Genomic DNA, 16,845 nt, shown 5'->3' with positions numbered 1-16,845 from the left:
ATTTCTGTTTTTTTGTGCTTTAAAGATTTATTTATTTATTTGAGAGAAGGAGAGAGCGAGCACGTGCGAGAGAGCGACCGTGTGAGCATGCACATGTCCGGGGAGAGAGAGGGGCAGAGGGAGAGAGAATCTTAAGCAGACTCTATGTAGAGCATGGAGCTAGACTTGGGGCTTAATCCCATAGCCATGAGATCACAACCCGAGCCAAAACCAAGAGTCGGCCGCTTAACTGACTACACCACCCAGGTGCCCCAGTCTTTCTGTTTGTTTACTTTAATTCCAGTTAGCATACAGTGTTATATTAATTTCAGATGTATATGTTATATTAATTTCAGATGTATTGTAATTCAGCACTTTTCCTACATCACCCTGGGCTCATCATGTGTTAGTTTTACATTAATTAAAAGGCTCACTTTATCCTTTGCAAAATTAAACATAATTTTTTATGTTCAAGAGATTTTGACGTTTCCTTTTCTGTGAACTGTACATATCCTTTCATTTCTTGAAGTCTTTGATACAGTAGGGGCATATCTTGTCTATAGTTTGAGTTGTGTGTGTCTGTATGTATACACACACATGCAAACACACACACATATATATATATATTGTATTATTCTTTTTACTTTGTTTTTTTTCCATTTAGAAGTTTTAATTTTTTATGTAGGTAAATTTATCAGTCTTATGGTTTGCAGAATTTTAGTGGAATTAACTCATTCTGGTGGAATTAACTCATTTTTCTTTATGGTTTCATTTTTTAATTTCATAATTAGTTGACTGGTTTTTGAATACAGTTTTAGATTTACAGGAAAATGGAGCAGACAGTATAAAGAAATCTATATATCCCCCCTATTCTTCACATACAGCTGCCCCTATTATTAACACCTTCATTGTATAGTACATGTGTTACAAGTAATGAACCAATATTGATATGTTATTATTAACTGAAGTCCATTGTTTCCATTAAAGCTCATTTTAGTACAGTTTTATGGATTTTGACAAATCTTTAATGATCTATATCATTAAAATATCACACAGAATAGCTTCACCATCTTAAAAATGTTTTATGCTCCACCTATTCATTCCTCTCCTCTCTTTCTCTTCACTTCTGACAGTATATTTTTTAACTGCTTCTTTAATGTTGCCTTTATCAAAATGTTGTATAATCAAGATCATATAATATGTAGGCTTTTCAGACTAGCTTGTTTTACTTAGCAAAATGCATCTAAGCTTCATCTGTGTCCTTCCGTGGCTTGATAGCTCATTTCTTTTTATTTCTGAATAATACTCCATTATATGGATGTACTATATATCATTTTTACATTCACCTATTGAAGGACATCTAGATTCCTTCCAGTTTTTGGTAACTGAATAAAGCTGCTATGAAATACATTCATGTATAGGTTTTTTCTGTGGGGACATAGGCTTTCAACTCAGTTGAGTAAATACCTAGGATCATGGTTTGGAAGACTGATTAGCTTTGTGAGAAACTGCCAAACTGTCTTCCAAAATCTCTGTATCTGTGGTTACATTTTTTTACATTTAAATCTTTGCTCTTTTTGGAATATCCTCTTATGAAATATGAGGTATGGTTCTAACTTTATTCTTTTCTGTTTGGCTACCCAAAATTCCAGTGACGTTTACTGAATAGTACATCTTTTTCCTTTCTGATTTGAAATACTGCCTTTATGTATGACACTCCCACTATGTATGACCAGTGTATTTTTTAAACTTTATCTTTTGTCCTATTTGTACATGTGTATACATGTGCTGCTACCACATGGTTTCAATTATTAAAGCCTTAGAATACATTTCAGTATTTGACAGGGCTAAATTTCCTCTTTTTTGTCCTCCTAAGAGTTTTTCTAAATACTCCTTCCCCTTTCTACTTCCCCAGATAAACTTTGGGATTGGCTTGACTAGTCTAAAAACAAAATTGTTTCTTTTAAATTGGCTTAGTTTTAAATTAATTGTCTTTATGATATTAAATCTTCTTATCCAAGAATAGAACATATCTTTGTATCTTTTAGTAGTGTTGTGAAATTTTCCTCTTACAAGTCTTGAATATTTTTGGTAAAGTTTCTTATGAGATATTTTGTCCTTTTGCCACTGTTTAAGTGGAGTCTTTCTTTTACTGGTTGTTTGAAAGGAATTTTCTTTTTTCATCGGTGGACTGTATTATAAATTCTGTGTATCCCGAAGAGAATGATCCATTTTAAGGCAGGAAATTTAGATGATGATTCAGGGAAAAGGGGGGATAGTAGCAGGAACCAAGTCCTTGACTAGGGTAGGGTTCTGATTCAATTTCATTTTTTCATCTTTACTTGCCCTAGACAGTGATTTTACTTTTGTATTTTACTACAATTTTTAAAACACGATGTATTTTATGGCTAGGACCTATAGAATCCTCGTGACTATAGAGATGGTTTCACAGATAGGGAAACTAAAGCCCTGAGATTTTAATGTGACTTCCAAAAGTAGTAGCATAAGCAAAAATCAAAGTCAGGTTTTTACTCCCAATCTTTTTTTTTTTTTTTTTTATGATAGTCACACAGAGAGAGAGAGGCAGAGACACAGGCAGAGGGAGAAGCAGGCTCCATATGCACTGGGAGCCCGACGTGGGATTCGATCCCAGGTCTTCAGGATCGCGCCCTGGGCCAACGGCAGGCGCCAAACCGCTGTGCCACCCAGGGATCCCTTTTACTCCCAATCTTATGTTTATTTCTCACTTATCTGTGTCACATTCTTAGGTGCCTATAATGAGCAGTTATTTGAAAGTTAAAATCATGAATCAAGACATGCCAATTTGATATTGAAGTTTTGAGTGCTTCCTTTCTCTCCCATGTATTATATTGGTATTTTGCTTGACAGAAATATGCTTTAGTCTTATATGGTCTAGGAAACTCAAAATATCCTCATACTGAATTTAAGTATGTAGTAACTTATCTTTTTATTAATCCTCAATATGTAGTATGTAGAAGTTTAATTTACCTACTTTTCTGCTGAAGTCTTTTGGAATCATGAACTTGTTTTGTTTTCATCTAAATTCAGTTTGCCAACATATAACATCCAGTCCTCATCACATCATGTGCCCTCCTTAATGTTCGTCACCCAGTTACCCCATCATCCCACCCACCTCCCCTTCTGGAACCCTTTGTTGAACTTGTTCCTTATATAGCCAGATAATATCATTTGTATACTGAATTCATGTTCCATCAGTCATCTCACGAAAACACACCTACTTTACAAGCTCAAAGTCAAGAATTTGATGTTTGTGCTCAGTGTTTCACCCTTTTTGCCCTTGTGTAGACTGTGTTTTATGTAAACTGTATTATAGATCAAATCTATCTTTTCAATATGTCATAGAATATACAATTACTTGCTTCAGTTCTGATTGCTTTCCTATTTTATATTAGAGTTCTCTTCAAGTTAGTCTCTTGCTTTTACGCTTTTGAAAGGCATCCTCTACATTAGACTCTTCTCTGTATTCAAGGAAGGTTTTTATTATCTGTTAATTGAAAAAAAAATTAAGATTTAAATTCCTGTATCTTTTAGTGTGTGCCTGCTAGGTACTACCCTATACTAAGACCTATAAAAGCTGTTTGTACACGTTTAGCCTTTCACCACTACACAATATAGATAAATGTAAATCCTTGAAAGGTTAAGTTGTAAAGCATTTTTTAGAGTATGTAAAGTGACAGTTTAGAGGTCAGATCATTCTAGTCTAAAATAATTTGAAAGCTAAAGTTGTAAAAGTAATTTGATAGAAGAACAAACTAGAATTAATGTTGTTGAAGTTCTCTATGTCCCTGGGACAATTCTCAAAGTATTGGAATAACATAACTGATCAGGAAGCGTTAAAATTCCCTTTCAGGATGAGGTCTGTCAAGCTTCAGATCTTTTCTACTTTTTCTACTGTATTGTAGCTCTGCTTATGTCTAGCATTGGTTCTCAGCCTGGGTAATATGTTTATATTAGGGATGGTTTTCATTGTCAACATATGAGGGTTAGGTGGGGCATAGGGATGTGATACTCCAGATAGTCTTATACTATAAAGAATTTTCTGCCCTGAGCACATAATAGTGCTTCTATTTAGAAATCTACTGCTAGTGTCTTTGTACTTTTTCATTCCTGCTTCATAGGTGATGAGAAGTTAACTATGCAAGCACTTTCATTAACTGTGTTACACATTATTATTACTATTTTTTTTTAAATATTTGCAATATTTTAAGGAAAATAACCTATTCTTTTGTCAGGTTCCATGAGGGGGATAATGAAGAAGTAGTATCCTCATTTTGAAAAGTGTATTGGTCTAAGGTCATTGATTGACTTAGAAATAGATGGAGGAGTTAGAATTTAAATTTACTGTTTTTTCAGTGGTAATAATTTCCTTAAGGATATAAAACCTTATCACAGTTTAAGTTACTATTTTTATGATACAAAATACTTCTCAAATGAAAAGTAGAAGAGTGGGACATAATTGAAATAAGGGTATTTTAAAAAAAATTTTATAAAGCACAAGATGTCACAAAACTTGACTGCTTTATCCAGCAAAATGTTTCTTACTTTTTCCATATATATTAATGGAAAGACCTTTTAGGTAATCCCACTAACTGGTGACTAGGAGACTAGTGTTGAGCTATTTATCTGTCATAACTGTACAGCAACATGCTTGTAAGTAGGTAGACATTTATAAGTAATGAACAGTTTTGGAAATTTACTTGAGGCTGTTTAAAGAGATTTGAAATTTCATTATCTTTGAAAAGAGAGTTGTAGAAATGTGAAATTAGCTTTACTTTTCCTTGATCTTCTGACAACTGATATGAGCTGCATCATATGCATGTTTATCTTACTGTGTTTAACTGTATTGTTTGTAGCCCCCTCAAATTGAATTTTTCCAGAAAGCTTGTCCCTGCTCTCCATTTAGTGAGCTTATTATGTGCTATCTCCCCATTACAGTTTTCATTTTCTTATAGAGTGTGAATAGCTCACTGTACTGAGTGTGATTCTTGCTCAGTGTATGCATGTTTTAAACAACGTGGCCCTATATGAAAGCCACCTTCTTTAATGGAGGCTCAAAATAACAGTTTTGCTTTAATAATTGAGGAAAAGTTGCCTATTTGAGCATATTTGAGAGATGGCAGAGTATGTTTTCCAACAGGTAACTCCTTGATCAAGAGAAATTGGCTAATTATAATTTTCACCTGTGCCCTGACTTTGGAAACACACCCCAGGAAATGGTACTATTCCCCTATATTTTACAGTGGTGAGATTTGTGCTGTGCCCATTTCTCACTTGGTAGGTTAAGAGCAGCAAAGTTATTTTGGGGTTGGAAAACTGGGAAAGGTGAAAATTTTCCCTTTCCCTGTTCTTATCCCTATCCCTGACCCCAATCTTTTTGTTTTCCCATCTCAAGATAAGAAAAAGAGGATATGTCTTACAAAAAGTTTTAAAATACCAAAATGGAATTTTGAGAAGGTTTTTTGCAAGAGACTGCAGAGGTTGGGTAATGGGAATCATTGGTAGACTCTAATGCACATGCTCATTTTATCTTTAGCATGTATTTTTACAAAATACTTCATTTATGTTTATTACCATCAATTACCTTACATCCTGTGCTCCTCCCAGCACTACTTAATCTGCATTTTTCCCCTTATTTTGATCTTACTGTAATTCTTTTTTTTATCTTATTGTAATTCTAAGGCAAGATTTTATGAAAGAATGTACATTTTTCTCATAGAAAACTAATTCAGTGGAAGACATACGGGAGTTGGTAATAAATAGAGCTTGAAAGGAAGATTATTTGATTATTCTAAATACTAAGTATTGTACAACAGTGAAAAGTAGTGTTTTTCCATACTTAGCTTGTTGACTTTTTATTCAGCATTGACCTTGTTCAAGGCATTATTTTAGGCAGCATTCAGAATGAAAATGTTTACCTTTAGTCACTGGTGAGCAGCATCAGCTAAATAATTCCTGTTTTTGTTTCCTCAAATTTCACTTGAGAACATAATTATGTACCATGGGTGGTAAGGAGTAGGGAGCCAAGGGTGAGCAGTGTAGCCCTGGATCCCATCTTCAGGAACTCTTTTTTATTTTTTTTTAAGATTTTATTTATTTATTCATGAGAGACACACTGAGAGAGCAAGGCAGAGAGAAGCAGGCTCCATGCAGGGAGCCTGATGTGGGACCCGATCCCGGGTCTCCAGGATGACGCCCTGGGCTGCAGGTGGCACTAAACCGCTGTGCCACTGGGGCTGCCCATTCGGGAACTCTTAAGATGAGGAGATAAACAGTTAAGGCAATTTTATTAAAATTTTATTTTAAAAAAAAAAAAGATGAAAAGCAAACCCAAACAATTGTAAATAATACAGTAGTGTTTAAAGCTAACAGCTGTCAGCACACTTTGTTATAGGTGATTCTAATTATCTATTGCTACATAACAAACCAATGTAAGACTTAGTGGCTTAAATGAGCATTTATTATCATCTTCATGGTTCTGTGGGTTAACAGCTGGGTACTTTTTGTTTGAGGTCTCTCATGAACTTGCAGTTACCTAACAGCTGGGACTGGAGTCCTCTGAAGCCCTGATTGGGTTGGATGTTCTTATATGGCTGGCAGTCAACTGGGATCTCAACTGGAGCTCTCAGTTGAAATAGTTGCCAAGGCTTATGTGTGGTATGAGTTTCTTACAGAGTAGTAGTACCTGGGATCCCAGAGGGAGCAGCCTAAGAATAAGTGTTCTAAGAGTTGTAGGTTGTATTATACATAGCTTTTTTTTTTTTTTTTTAAGATTTTATTTATTTATGTATTTGAGGGAGAGAAAGAGAGCAAGCATGAGGGGCGAGGGTAGGGGGCAGAGGGAGAGTGAGAAGCAGACTCCCTGCTGAGCAGGGAGCCCAATGTGGGGCTCAGTCACAGGACCCGGGGATCACTACCCAAGCTGAAGGCAGAAGCTTAACCGACTGAGCCCCTACATAGCTTTTTGTGAACTATACATTTCAGATTATCACTTTCACTACATTCTGTGGATCAAGCGTGTCACTGGGGTCAGCCCACATTTAAGAGGAAGATTATTAAACTGTACCTCTTTATGGGAAGTGGTAAGGTCACTTTGTAGAAAAGCATGTGGAAAGGGAGTTATTGTGGTTATCTTTGGAATACATAACTTGCCACAGAGGTCTGGTCTGTAAATATTGAATGACAGCTTTGACCTAGATAATAAAACAATGAATATATCATTAGAACAAAACAGTGGATCCTTAGTAAACAAAATAGTTCCAGTTTTGATACTTGAGATACACAGTCATTAGGAACTTGAATGGCAAAATGTGGTGTGAGGGTCCTTTACTACTATCATCTAACATTTGTTTATGACTTTTACATAGAAAATTGTTATTATGTGTTGAAAGAGTTCTACCCATTTGTAAATATTTGTAAATAAGAACAGAACAGTTAACATGTCATAAAGATTTAGGTAGTCATAAAGATTTAGTTTCATGGTGACCTTTCATGGTTTTGTTTTATATACATGACTTGGTAAAACTTATGAAAATTCATAAAAGCAAAAGTGAAGATGACAGTATAATGTTAGTTAATGAAAGCATTATCAGCAGTTATTTGCTACCTGTTGAATATTTTTTTCACAGTGTAATTTGTAATTTACATGGAGATGGTGATTCAGTGTGACGGTTTTGGTGACCAAACTGGTTTAATCATAGGGTCAGTATCTTTTAGCACTGATAGAAATGTAAGGTACTATATGTAGAGGGCTCTTGCTTTCTGGGTACTTTTTTCCAATAAGATGAATGAGCAAGAATAAAAAGTTTTATTAATCACTGTTAGATCAAAGGAGTGACTGTTGATAAAATTTGTTTAAAGAATATATGCTTTTCAGAATTGCCTTAAGAGCTTCAAGTTCTGCAGCTCTGTTTTCTTTTTTTTTTATTTATAAATTTTTTTAAAAATTTATTTATTTGTGATAGTCACAGAGAGAGAGAGAGAGAGAGGGGGGGGGGGGGCAGAGACACAGGCAGAGGGAGAAGCAGGCTCCATGCACCGGGAGCCCGATGTGGGATCCGATCCCGGGTCTCCAGGATCGTGCAGCTCTGTTTTCTGTGGGAAACTGGAAAAGTGTGAATTGCAAAAGAAAGCACAGTAGCATGGCTCTGTGGTATTTGTGTCTGAAGGTTAAGAAGGGTTCACGCCTTAATTTTTATTTACCTTTGAGCATGAAGTAGCTTAAGTTTAGTAGTTGTAACTTCACATGGTAACCGAATGACTGAGTGGTATGGTGGGAGACAAGTAGAGTAGAGAGGATTTGATAGAAAAGAGGCCCCTCTTAAAGCTCTACTTTCTTTGAAACCCATAGTAGTTTGTTGAGGTGGATTGAAATAATACCTATGGATAATGAAACTGAATTTGATGCTTTATTTCACCAGAACTGACATATGCCAAGGCAGCTGTGTACATTCCTAAAAAGTCTGTCTTGTGGCTGGTCTATTTGAGAAAAAGTCATTAGAAGCCACAGTCACGTGAAAGTATAAGTATCCCCTGCTTCTGGAAGTTTTGTATTATGCCACTTCGCTCTCATGGAAGGACCTACATTAGTACCTGTTTACCTTAACTAAAAGAGATTTGAAGGGTATTTTCACTGTATAAAAAAAGGCCAGAAGTGAAAATGGCGTTCAGTTTTTCTTTGCGCTGTTTTAGAGATAGCACACCCCTGTAGCAGCAAAAGTAGTGCCTCCCAGCTCTATTCTGAGGAGCTACACTCAGCATCTCAGCATCAAGCCACCATAGTTTTGAACTATGTCTGTGAGCATCTGCTTTATTTTGACTTACTTTGTGCATCCATTAGTGAGACGTGTCCTAAGGTATCAGAAAAGCCTAAGAGAAGTTATGTTTGGGGTCTGGGAATGCTAAAAACATTTTCTTTATGAATTAGTGGTAATTGCTTCTTCCCTTTAGGCTTACACAAGTAGCAGTAATAGTAATAACAAGTAACTAAATCTGTGGAACACTTATGTGTTTAGGTTCTCAAAAAATATTTCTTTTAAGATTTTATTCATTCATTCATGAATGACACACAGAGAGAGGCAGAGACATAGGCAGAGGGAGAAGCAGTCTTCCCACAGGAGCCAGATGCAGGACTTGATTCCAGGACGTCGGGATCACAATCTGAGCAAAGGCAGACGCTCAACAACTGAAGTTACATTGAATTAACTCCTTATGGCTTGTTTTTAGCTTGTTTTAGGATGGATTTAGAGTAGTCTTTTGGGATAGGTTAGTCCCAGTACTAAGGCCTAAACTCCGTGTATCCAGTGAATGCTCTAGATTATTTAGCAAGGACTCTCCATTTTGATATGAACTCTGACAACTGTGTGAGCTTTGGGAACTCTTTGAGTATATAGTTTGCAGTCATTTTTTGTCCAGCCTTATGAAGGTTTTAATCTATGCATGTGTGGCATAGGTAGACCTAAGTGGACTCTATGTAGGTATCCAGAACTATTTCTTCATATAGCTCCTTTTACTCTGTCTTATGAATTTTAGCTTCCTCAGCCTCCTGAATTCTGATTTCTGTCCTTTCAACTCAGTGAAATCATCATCATTCTCTTCTTGGGATCACCTCTACACAGATATCCAGAAACTGCCTTTAGGCAGAAAGCCTGTACTGATAGCTGGAAAGTGCTTCTGAATGAAAAGTTGGGGCTTAGTAGTTAATAATTTCTTCTTAGAGATCATTCAGCACTGCCTGTGACCTAATGTCACAGGGACCTGAGTGTATATTTTAAATATATTTTTCCAGTTTTCTCATTTGTAGCAGGAGTATAGGTCTAATTCAGTTTATTCCATCATAACTAGAAGTGGAAGTTTGGGTCTATCATTTCATTTTCAGAACTTTTTCACCTATAAGTAGTGTGAAATGACTAATCTATGATTGCTAAGGAAGAGAGCCTGTTAATTTTGTTTGAAAAATTTAAAGGAACTTCTTAGTGTACAGTTCAGTTGTGTCATTAATAGAAATTAGGCCTCTCTACTATAGTCTACCTTTTGTATAGGAGTCTGTTGCCTATTACAGTTAAGAGGGGAAAAGCCTGGGTATACTACTGATTGTTATATTTATTTTTCAGACCTAAAGATTGTCTTCGATCTATTATGAGGAGAGTGAACCATAAAGATCCTCATGTTGCTATGCAAGCTCTGACTGTAAGTGATTTCATTTTAAGTTTTACCACAAAGTAAACTGCTAAAATTGAGACATTTTAACTTGTGATATTCTACTTTTAGCTTCTAGGAGCATGTGTATCAAACTGTGGCAAAATTTTTCATTTAGAAGTATGTTCAAGAGATTTTGCTAGTGAAGTAAGCAACGTATTAAACAAGGTAAGGAACATTATTTTTAGATATGAATGAACACAATTGTCTTCCTGTATTTCATTGTTCAGTTTTTCACATTTTAAATCACAAATGACTGGTCTGTACTTTATTTTTTTTAAAAATCCTTCCTAGGCTGTGTCTATCCAATATGTAAGTAAGGTAAATGCTATTTTGCTGAAGAGACTACAAGTTTATATAGTTAGAGAATTATTTTTGCTGTTTTAACCAGATTAGAGTATATTTAATCTGTTTTATCATTCTTTTCATCTAATAAGAAAATACATGTATTTCTCTATCTGATTAAATAATACCAGTCTATTTTAGTCACAGTTTTTGTAACCTTTTGTGTAGCCACGGAGGTATTTTCCCCAATGTGAGCTGTTCAGAAATACTGCCAAAGTATGACACTATTTTCATTGTGATACAAGAAAGGCCACTATCTCACCATGACAGGATTTTAATGTTATGCTTTTCATTTAACTGGATGTGCAATAAAGAGTTCCATTTATGAAAAAAAAAGAATTCCATTTATGCAATTCAAGGAATTAAAAGAATTTAAGTTTCTAAGTAACGTGAGTTTTTCCAGTAAAAATTTATGCATTGTGAAGGTAATTATTTCTGACTCTTTTGGGAGGAGGAGAGAGGATGGGATATTATATAATCAGGAAAAATTTTAAGATGTTAAGAGGGAAAATACCTCGTGTTTTTGGGGAAAAAATGTTTCTCTCTAGGTTTTAATAGAAAACAGTCCAGAAATGAGATAAAAGTTTATTTAAATAATTTTTTACAGAATTTCTGTACTTTGTTTTCGAGTATGATTATGTGTTCTTTTCCTTTTTTGCTTTATTCAATTATATTTAGGTATTTTCCACTAATTAATAACTATTCCTTTAATGTCCTGAATGTCCATCAAAATGTATGACTGTTTATGAAGAGATTTTAGTATATAGTGTTTTCTGTAATTAAATTGGAGATATTCGAACTTGTAGTTAGTAGCATGAACAACTATTTTGAAAAGCAAACAGCTACATATAAGAGAAAGGATTTCTTTATTTTCCAATATTTTATAGTGAACATATTTTATACTTGAGGGAGAGATGTTATTTTGAAGAAATGAAGTTTCTAGAAATACTGACATATAGTGGACCACAAACCAGGCCTCAGATAATTAGATAACTTGGAAAAAATACACAGGCATAGTTTTAAAAGTCAGGGATTAGGAATAAAGGAACTGTCTTTTTTTTTTCTTTTTCCAACTGTTTTTTTTTTTCTTTTTTGTCTGCAAAATAACCAAAACAAAACAGACTACTTTTGTCTTCTTGATGTACAAAGCTCACTTAGTTGCAAAATACTCTAAAAAGTTCCATCACTCTGACGTCCAAAATAAGTTAATACATACTTAATGTTTACTTTGACATAAGGTATGTATGTTGATATCATCTATTGTTTCATAGTGTGACAAAACTTATTTATGGTAATCCACTCTGTTTTCTTATTGTATCATCTATAGCTAGGGGTAATTTGTGATTTAAAAAATATCTTCCGCACTTTATAATTTTTATATTTAATGTATCTTGTGTTAAAACATTAGCCAGGAAATTAGTAGTTTTTATTAAATTTTTTCTTTTTTCAGGGTCATCCTAAAGTCTGTGAAAAATTAAAGGCTCTTATGGTTGAATGGACAGATGAATTTAAGAATGATCCACAGCTTAGTCTAATATCGGCAATGATTAAGAACCTTAAGGAACAAGGAGTTACGTTTCCAGCTATTGGTTCTCAGGTATCTTGTAAAGTTGCATGTGTCTTTAATGTAGCCACATTTATATGAATTTTTCTTTCCCCCTCAAACCCAGGTAGTTTTTACTACTGCAAAGGATTTTTTAAAATAATCTTTTAATAATTTTTGTTAATAATCAGTGGTGCCGGAAAAATACAGGGGGAATATTAATGTGTTCTAACTTCTACCTTCCCACACTTTCTCCTTCCTTGGAAATAAATTAGATTAGCATTTTACAATTTAAGATTTTTTTTTAAAGATTTTATATATTTATTGACACAGAGAGAGGGGCAGAGACACAGAAGGAGAAGCAGGCTCCATGAAGGGAGCCTGATGTGAGACTCGATCCTAGGTCTCCAGGATCACACCCCAGGCTGCAGGCAGCGCCAAACCGCTGCGCCACTGGGGCTGCCCCAATTTAAGATTTTTTAGAGTTTTTAATAACATAGACAAAATTGCTTTATATGATATTAGGTGGTACTGACAATCTTGTTAAATAGGCTTCATGCTTTAATTTTGTCTACAAAGAATGACAGCTTAAAAATCAGGATATCCTTAAAATTTAAGGATGAGTATAGAGGTTCTTTTTATTATGCAATTTAAGAATACTTGTATTAGAAATGAGAAGGAGATAAGGGAGTCAAGAGGAGAGAAGCACAAAAAGCCTCTTTTCCCTTAATAAGAGCTGACTGGTTTGTAAAGATGATTGAGTGAAAGGCTTAAATTTCCTTTCTGCCCCTTCCTCCTCCAATTTATGTGTAATGGGATCAATTTCTAATTTACGTATTAAAGGAAAAATTGAAGGGTGTCTCATTTTTTTTTCTATTCTGGGTAACCATCCTTTGGGATCTCCTGCTAATCTAGGGGACTTAAAATGTGTGGTAATTTATTATACTGCCTTTCCCTACTCCATTATTGGGACAGAATATCACAAGTGGTGTGAAAGCACGCACAGAAAACTCTTTTTAGATTTCTTCCCCAGAGCACTCTTTTAGTTTATCTGAATATTCTTGAAGTGTGAAGATCCAAAAGTATGTTTGAGAGATGAAGGAAGGAAAGGATATTTTTCTTCTTACTTGAAGAAATTTGGCTTATGAATGGTTTTACAATGAATGAAATATATCTTTAAGAAGTATTTATTCATAATTTGTAGCTGGCTTTTTACTACTCTCAGAATAATTTCTAAAATCTGTATAATTAAGGAATAATTTTATGCAGAAAAATCTTCTAATGAATTCCTTGACAAAAGAGGCATTGTTTATTTATCAAAGGGTAGACTCGCAGAAAATGAGGAAGTATATTAATCATAAAGATGATTAATGAGATTGTAGTTTCTGTGCCCTGAAAAGCTTTTCTAGAGCTTATTACTTCATCATCATCACATGAAAGTTTGTTAAAAATGCAGCATCTTGGGTGCCACTCTAGACCTATGGATTCATTATCTCTATTTTAACAAGCTCCCTGGATAATTCTGTGTGCACATTTAAGTTTGAGACATGCTGCTTTTGAGTACAACTCTCACTGCAGGTGAAAACTGCTTTTCAGGCCACAAAGGGATTTGTTCTAGTTAGAGAAGGAAGGAGAACTAATGACCCATGTGATATGTAGCTTTGTTTGGTTAACCTAGAATCTCAGATAGTTGTGTGAACAGCTTTAGGGATTCTCTAATCTACTGCCCTCATTTTACAGATGAGGAAACAGACCCAGAATGGTTAAGTGACTTCCCCAGGGCCACAGCTCGTAATTGACAGAGCTGGAACTAGAACACAGGCCTCCTGACTCTCAGTCCAGTGTTCTTTCCACTACACGATCCTGCCTTCCGTTTGATATAGAGGTTAGTGGATATGTGTCTGTCCGGACTAGGCTTCAAAGGACAAGAAGTGGAGTGAACACTGGCAAGAGCATTTATTTATGACTGGTACAGAAGTTAGGTTACTCTCCTGTTCAAGAGGTTCAGGACACACATCAGCGATAGTAAAGAGTTACTTTTTTTCATCTGGTATGTTCTAAAGTATATGAAAGCTAATTTTGTTGTAGTTATTATCTTCAGCCACAAGAAATACATAAAATGCATATAAAGTAAAATATGATGAGGTAGAACGGTGATTTAAAAAGATAATATCTGATAGTTTATCATTGAAAACCATGTTTGTGAAGAACTTCATATTTAATGAAAAATGTATCTTGGGGATCCCTCAGTGGCAGTTTGGCGCCTGCCTTTGGCCCAGGGCGCGATCCTGGAGACCCGGGATCGAATCCCACATCGGGCTCCCGGTGCATGGAGCCTGCTTCACCCTCTGCCTATGTCTCTGCTTCTCTCTCTCTCTCTCTCTCTCTCTCTCTCTCTGTGTGTGTGACTATCATAAATAAATAAAAATTTTTAAAAAATTTTAAAAAAATGTATCTTGTAGGATCATCACAAGTACCTCTAGATTTTAAACTCAGTTGCATAATCATTATTCATCTTGATCAGGCTAGATCTTTGTCAGCATACTTAAGAGAAGCCTCCAAAAGTAAAGGGAATTTTTAAAGTACATTTTTTCATCTAAGTACAGAAGAAAATAATACAAAAATATTAAGAAAAGTCATACTTAGTTAACTCATTCTGCTGCAGTTCTTGTAGCCCTAACTTGTGACATAGAGATAAAAGAAATGCTAGCACCGTGACTGTATTTGACTGACTACTAGTGTATGTATTGTTGCTGCACTTAGAACCCAGTAATAGGAAGGAATTTTAAAGAGTGCAGTTCAGGAATATAGGATAATATACTTATTTCTGCACTTTCTTCTCTTTTTTATTGAATTTTGACATAAAATATTTTATTAGTTTTAGGTGTACAACATAATGATTCAGTGTTTATGTACATTATGAAATGGTCACTTTAATAAGTCTAGTTATCTGCTACGATAGAGAGTTGTTAGAGTATTATTGATTCTCTGTGCTGTACATTATATCCCTCCATCTTAATTATTTTATAATTGGAAGATTGTATCTTTTTTTCCCTTTTTTTTTAAATAATTAATTTTTTATTGGTGTTCAATTTACCAACATACAGAATAACACCCAGTGCTCATCCCGTCAAGTGCCCCCCTCAGTGCCCGTCACCCATTCACTCCCACCCCCCGCCCTCCTCCCCTTCCACCACCCCTAGTTCGTTTCCCAGAGTTAGGAGTCTTTATGTTCTGTCTCCCTTTCTGATATTTCCCACACATTTCTTCTCCTTTCCCTTATATTCCCTTTCGCTATTATTTATATTCCCCAAATGAATGAGAACATATAATGTTTGTCCTTCTCCGATTGACTTACTTCACTCAGCATAATACCCTCCAGTTCCATCCACGTTGAAGCAAATGGTGGGTATTTGTTGTTTCTAATGGCTGAGTAATATTCCATTGTATACGTAAACCACATTGGAAGATTGTATTTTTTAATCCCCTTCACCTGTTTTGTCCATCACCTTCACCTGCCTATTGTTTGGTAGCCTTCAGTTTCTTTTCTGTATCTGAGTCTGTTTCTGTTTTGCTTTTTATATTCCATATAATACATGAAATCATACCATATGTTTTTCTCTACTTATTTCACTTAGCATTATACCCTCTGGGTCTATACATGTTGCAAATGGCAAGATTTTATTTTTTTATTATGGCTCAGTAATTGTGTGTGTGTGTGTGTTTGTGCGCGCGCGCTTGCTTCTGCGCACATGTACACGTATACCACATCTTCTTTATCCATTCCTCTATGGGAGGACACTTAGGTTGCTTCCAGTCTTGGTTTTTGTACTGCAGTGAGCACAGGCGTGCATATGTCTTTTTTTTTAGAATTGGTGTGTTTTTTTGTCTTTGGATTAGGAACCTAGAAGTTTTTCAGATAAAAACGAGAATTGCTAAATTTTATGATTGTTGTATTTTTAATTTGTTGAGGAAGAACCTACATACTCTTTTCCATAGTGGCTTTACCGGTTTACACTCCCACCAACAATGCAGGGGTTCCTTTTTCTCCACATCCTTGCCAACACTTATAATTTATTTTTTATACTAGCTATTCTGTCAGATGTGAAGTGATTGTCTCATTGTGGTCCTGATTTGTATTTCCCTAATTGTTAGTGAATATCTCTTCATGTATGTCATCAGTATGTCTCTTTTGAGAAATGTCTATTTAGGTCCTCTCTCTATTTTAGATTGTATTTTTTTTTTTTAAATACGGAGTTATATGAGTTCTTTAATATTTTTTGGATGTTAACCTCTTATCTGATATATCATTTATGAATATTTTCTCCTATTCAGTAGGTTGCCATTTTGTTTTATTCATATTTCCCTTTGCTGTGCAAAAGCTTCTTAGTTTGTTGTAGTTTCATTTGTTTATTTTTCCTTTTGTTGTCCTTGCCTGAGGAGATAGATCCAAAAAAATATAAGACCGATGTCAGGGATCCCTGGGTGGCGCAGCCTGCCTTTGGCCCAGGGCGCGATCCTGGAGACCCGGGATCAAATCCCATGTCGGGCTCCTGGTGCATGGAGCCTGTTCTCCCTCTGCCTATGTCTCTGCCTCTCTCTCTCTCTCTGTGTGACTATAATAAATAGATAGATAGATAGATAGATAGATAGATAGATAAATTAAATAAACAAACCGATGTCAGAGAGCTTAACTACCTGTTTTCTTCTAGGAGTAGTATGGTTTCAGTCTTACATTTAAG

The 16,845-nt window shown here is 35.3% G+C and overlaps 1 protein-coding gene across 4 annotated transcripts in view; it reads left to right on the top strand.

Annotated features, from left to right (window-relative positions):
• Positions 1 to 16,845, top strand: part of STAM (signal transducing adaptor molecule) — a 79,535-nt gene that overhangs the window by 33,079 nt on the left and 29,611 nt on the right. For 3 of the 4 annotated variants that reach the window (XM_077897047.1, XM_077897044.1, XM_077897046.1), the window contains 3 exons: positions 10,131 to 10,206; positions 10,288 to 10,383; positions 12,011 to 12,160. In XM_077897047.1, coding sequence (XP_077753173.1) covers positions 10,156 to 10,206; positions 10,288 to 10,383; positions 12,011 to 12,160 — 297 coding nt within the window. In that variant the 5' untranslated portion in view covers positions 10,131 to 10,155. The remainder of the gene's footprint in view (positions 1 to 10,130; positions 10,207 to 10,287; positions 10,384 to 12,010; positions 12,161 to 16,845) is intronic. The other variant, XM_077897045.1, reaches the window with a different exon arrangement.

This window comes from Canis aureus, chromosome 5, assembly GCF_053574225.1.
Source record: "Canis aureus isolate CA01 chromosome 5, VMU_Caureus_v.1.0, whole genome shotgun sequence".
Lineage (NCBI taxonomy): Eukaryota > Metazoa > Chordata > Mammalia > Carnivora > Canidae > Canis > Canis aureus.
The sequence above is the reverse complement of the archived record's forward strand: the minus strand, read 5'-3'. Positions and strand labels throughout refer to the sequence as shown.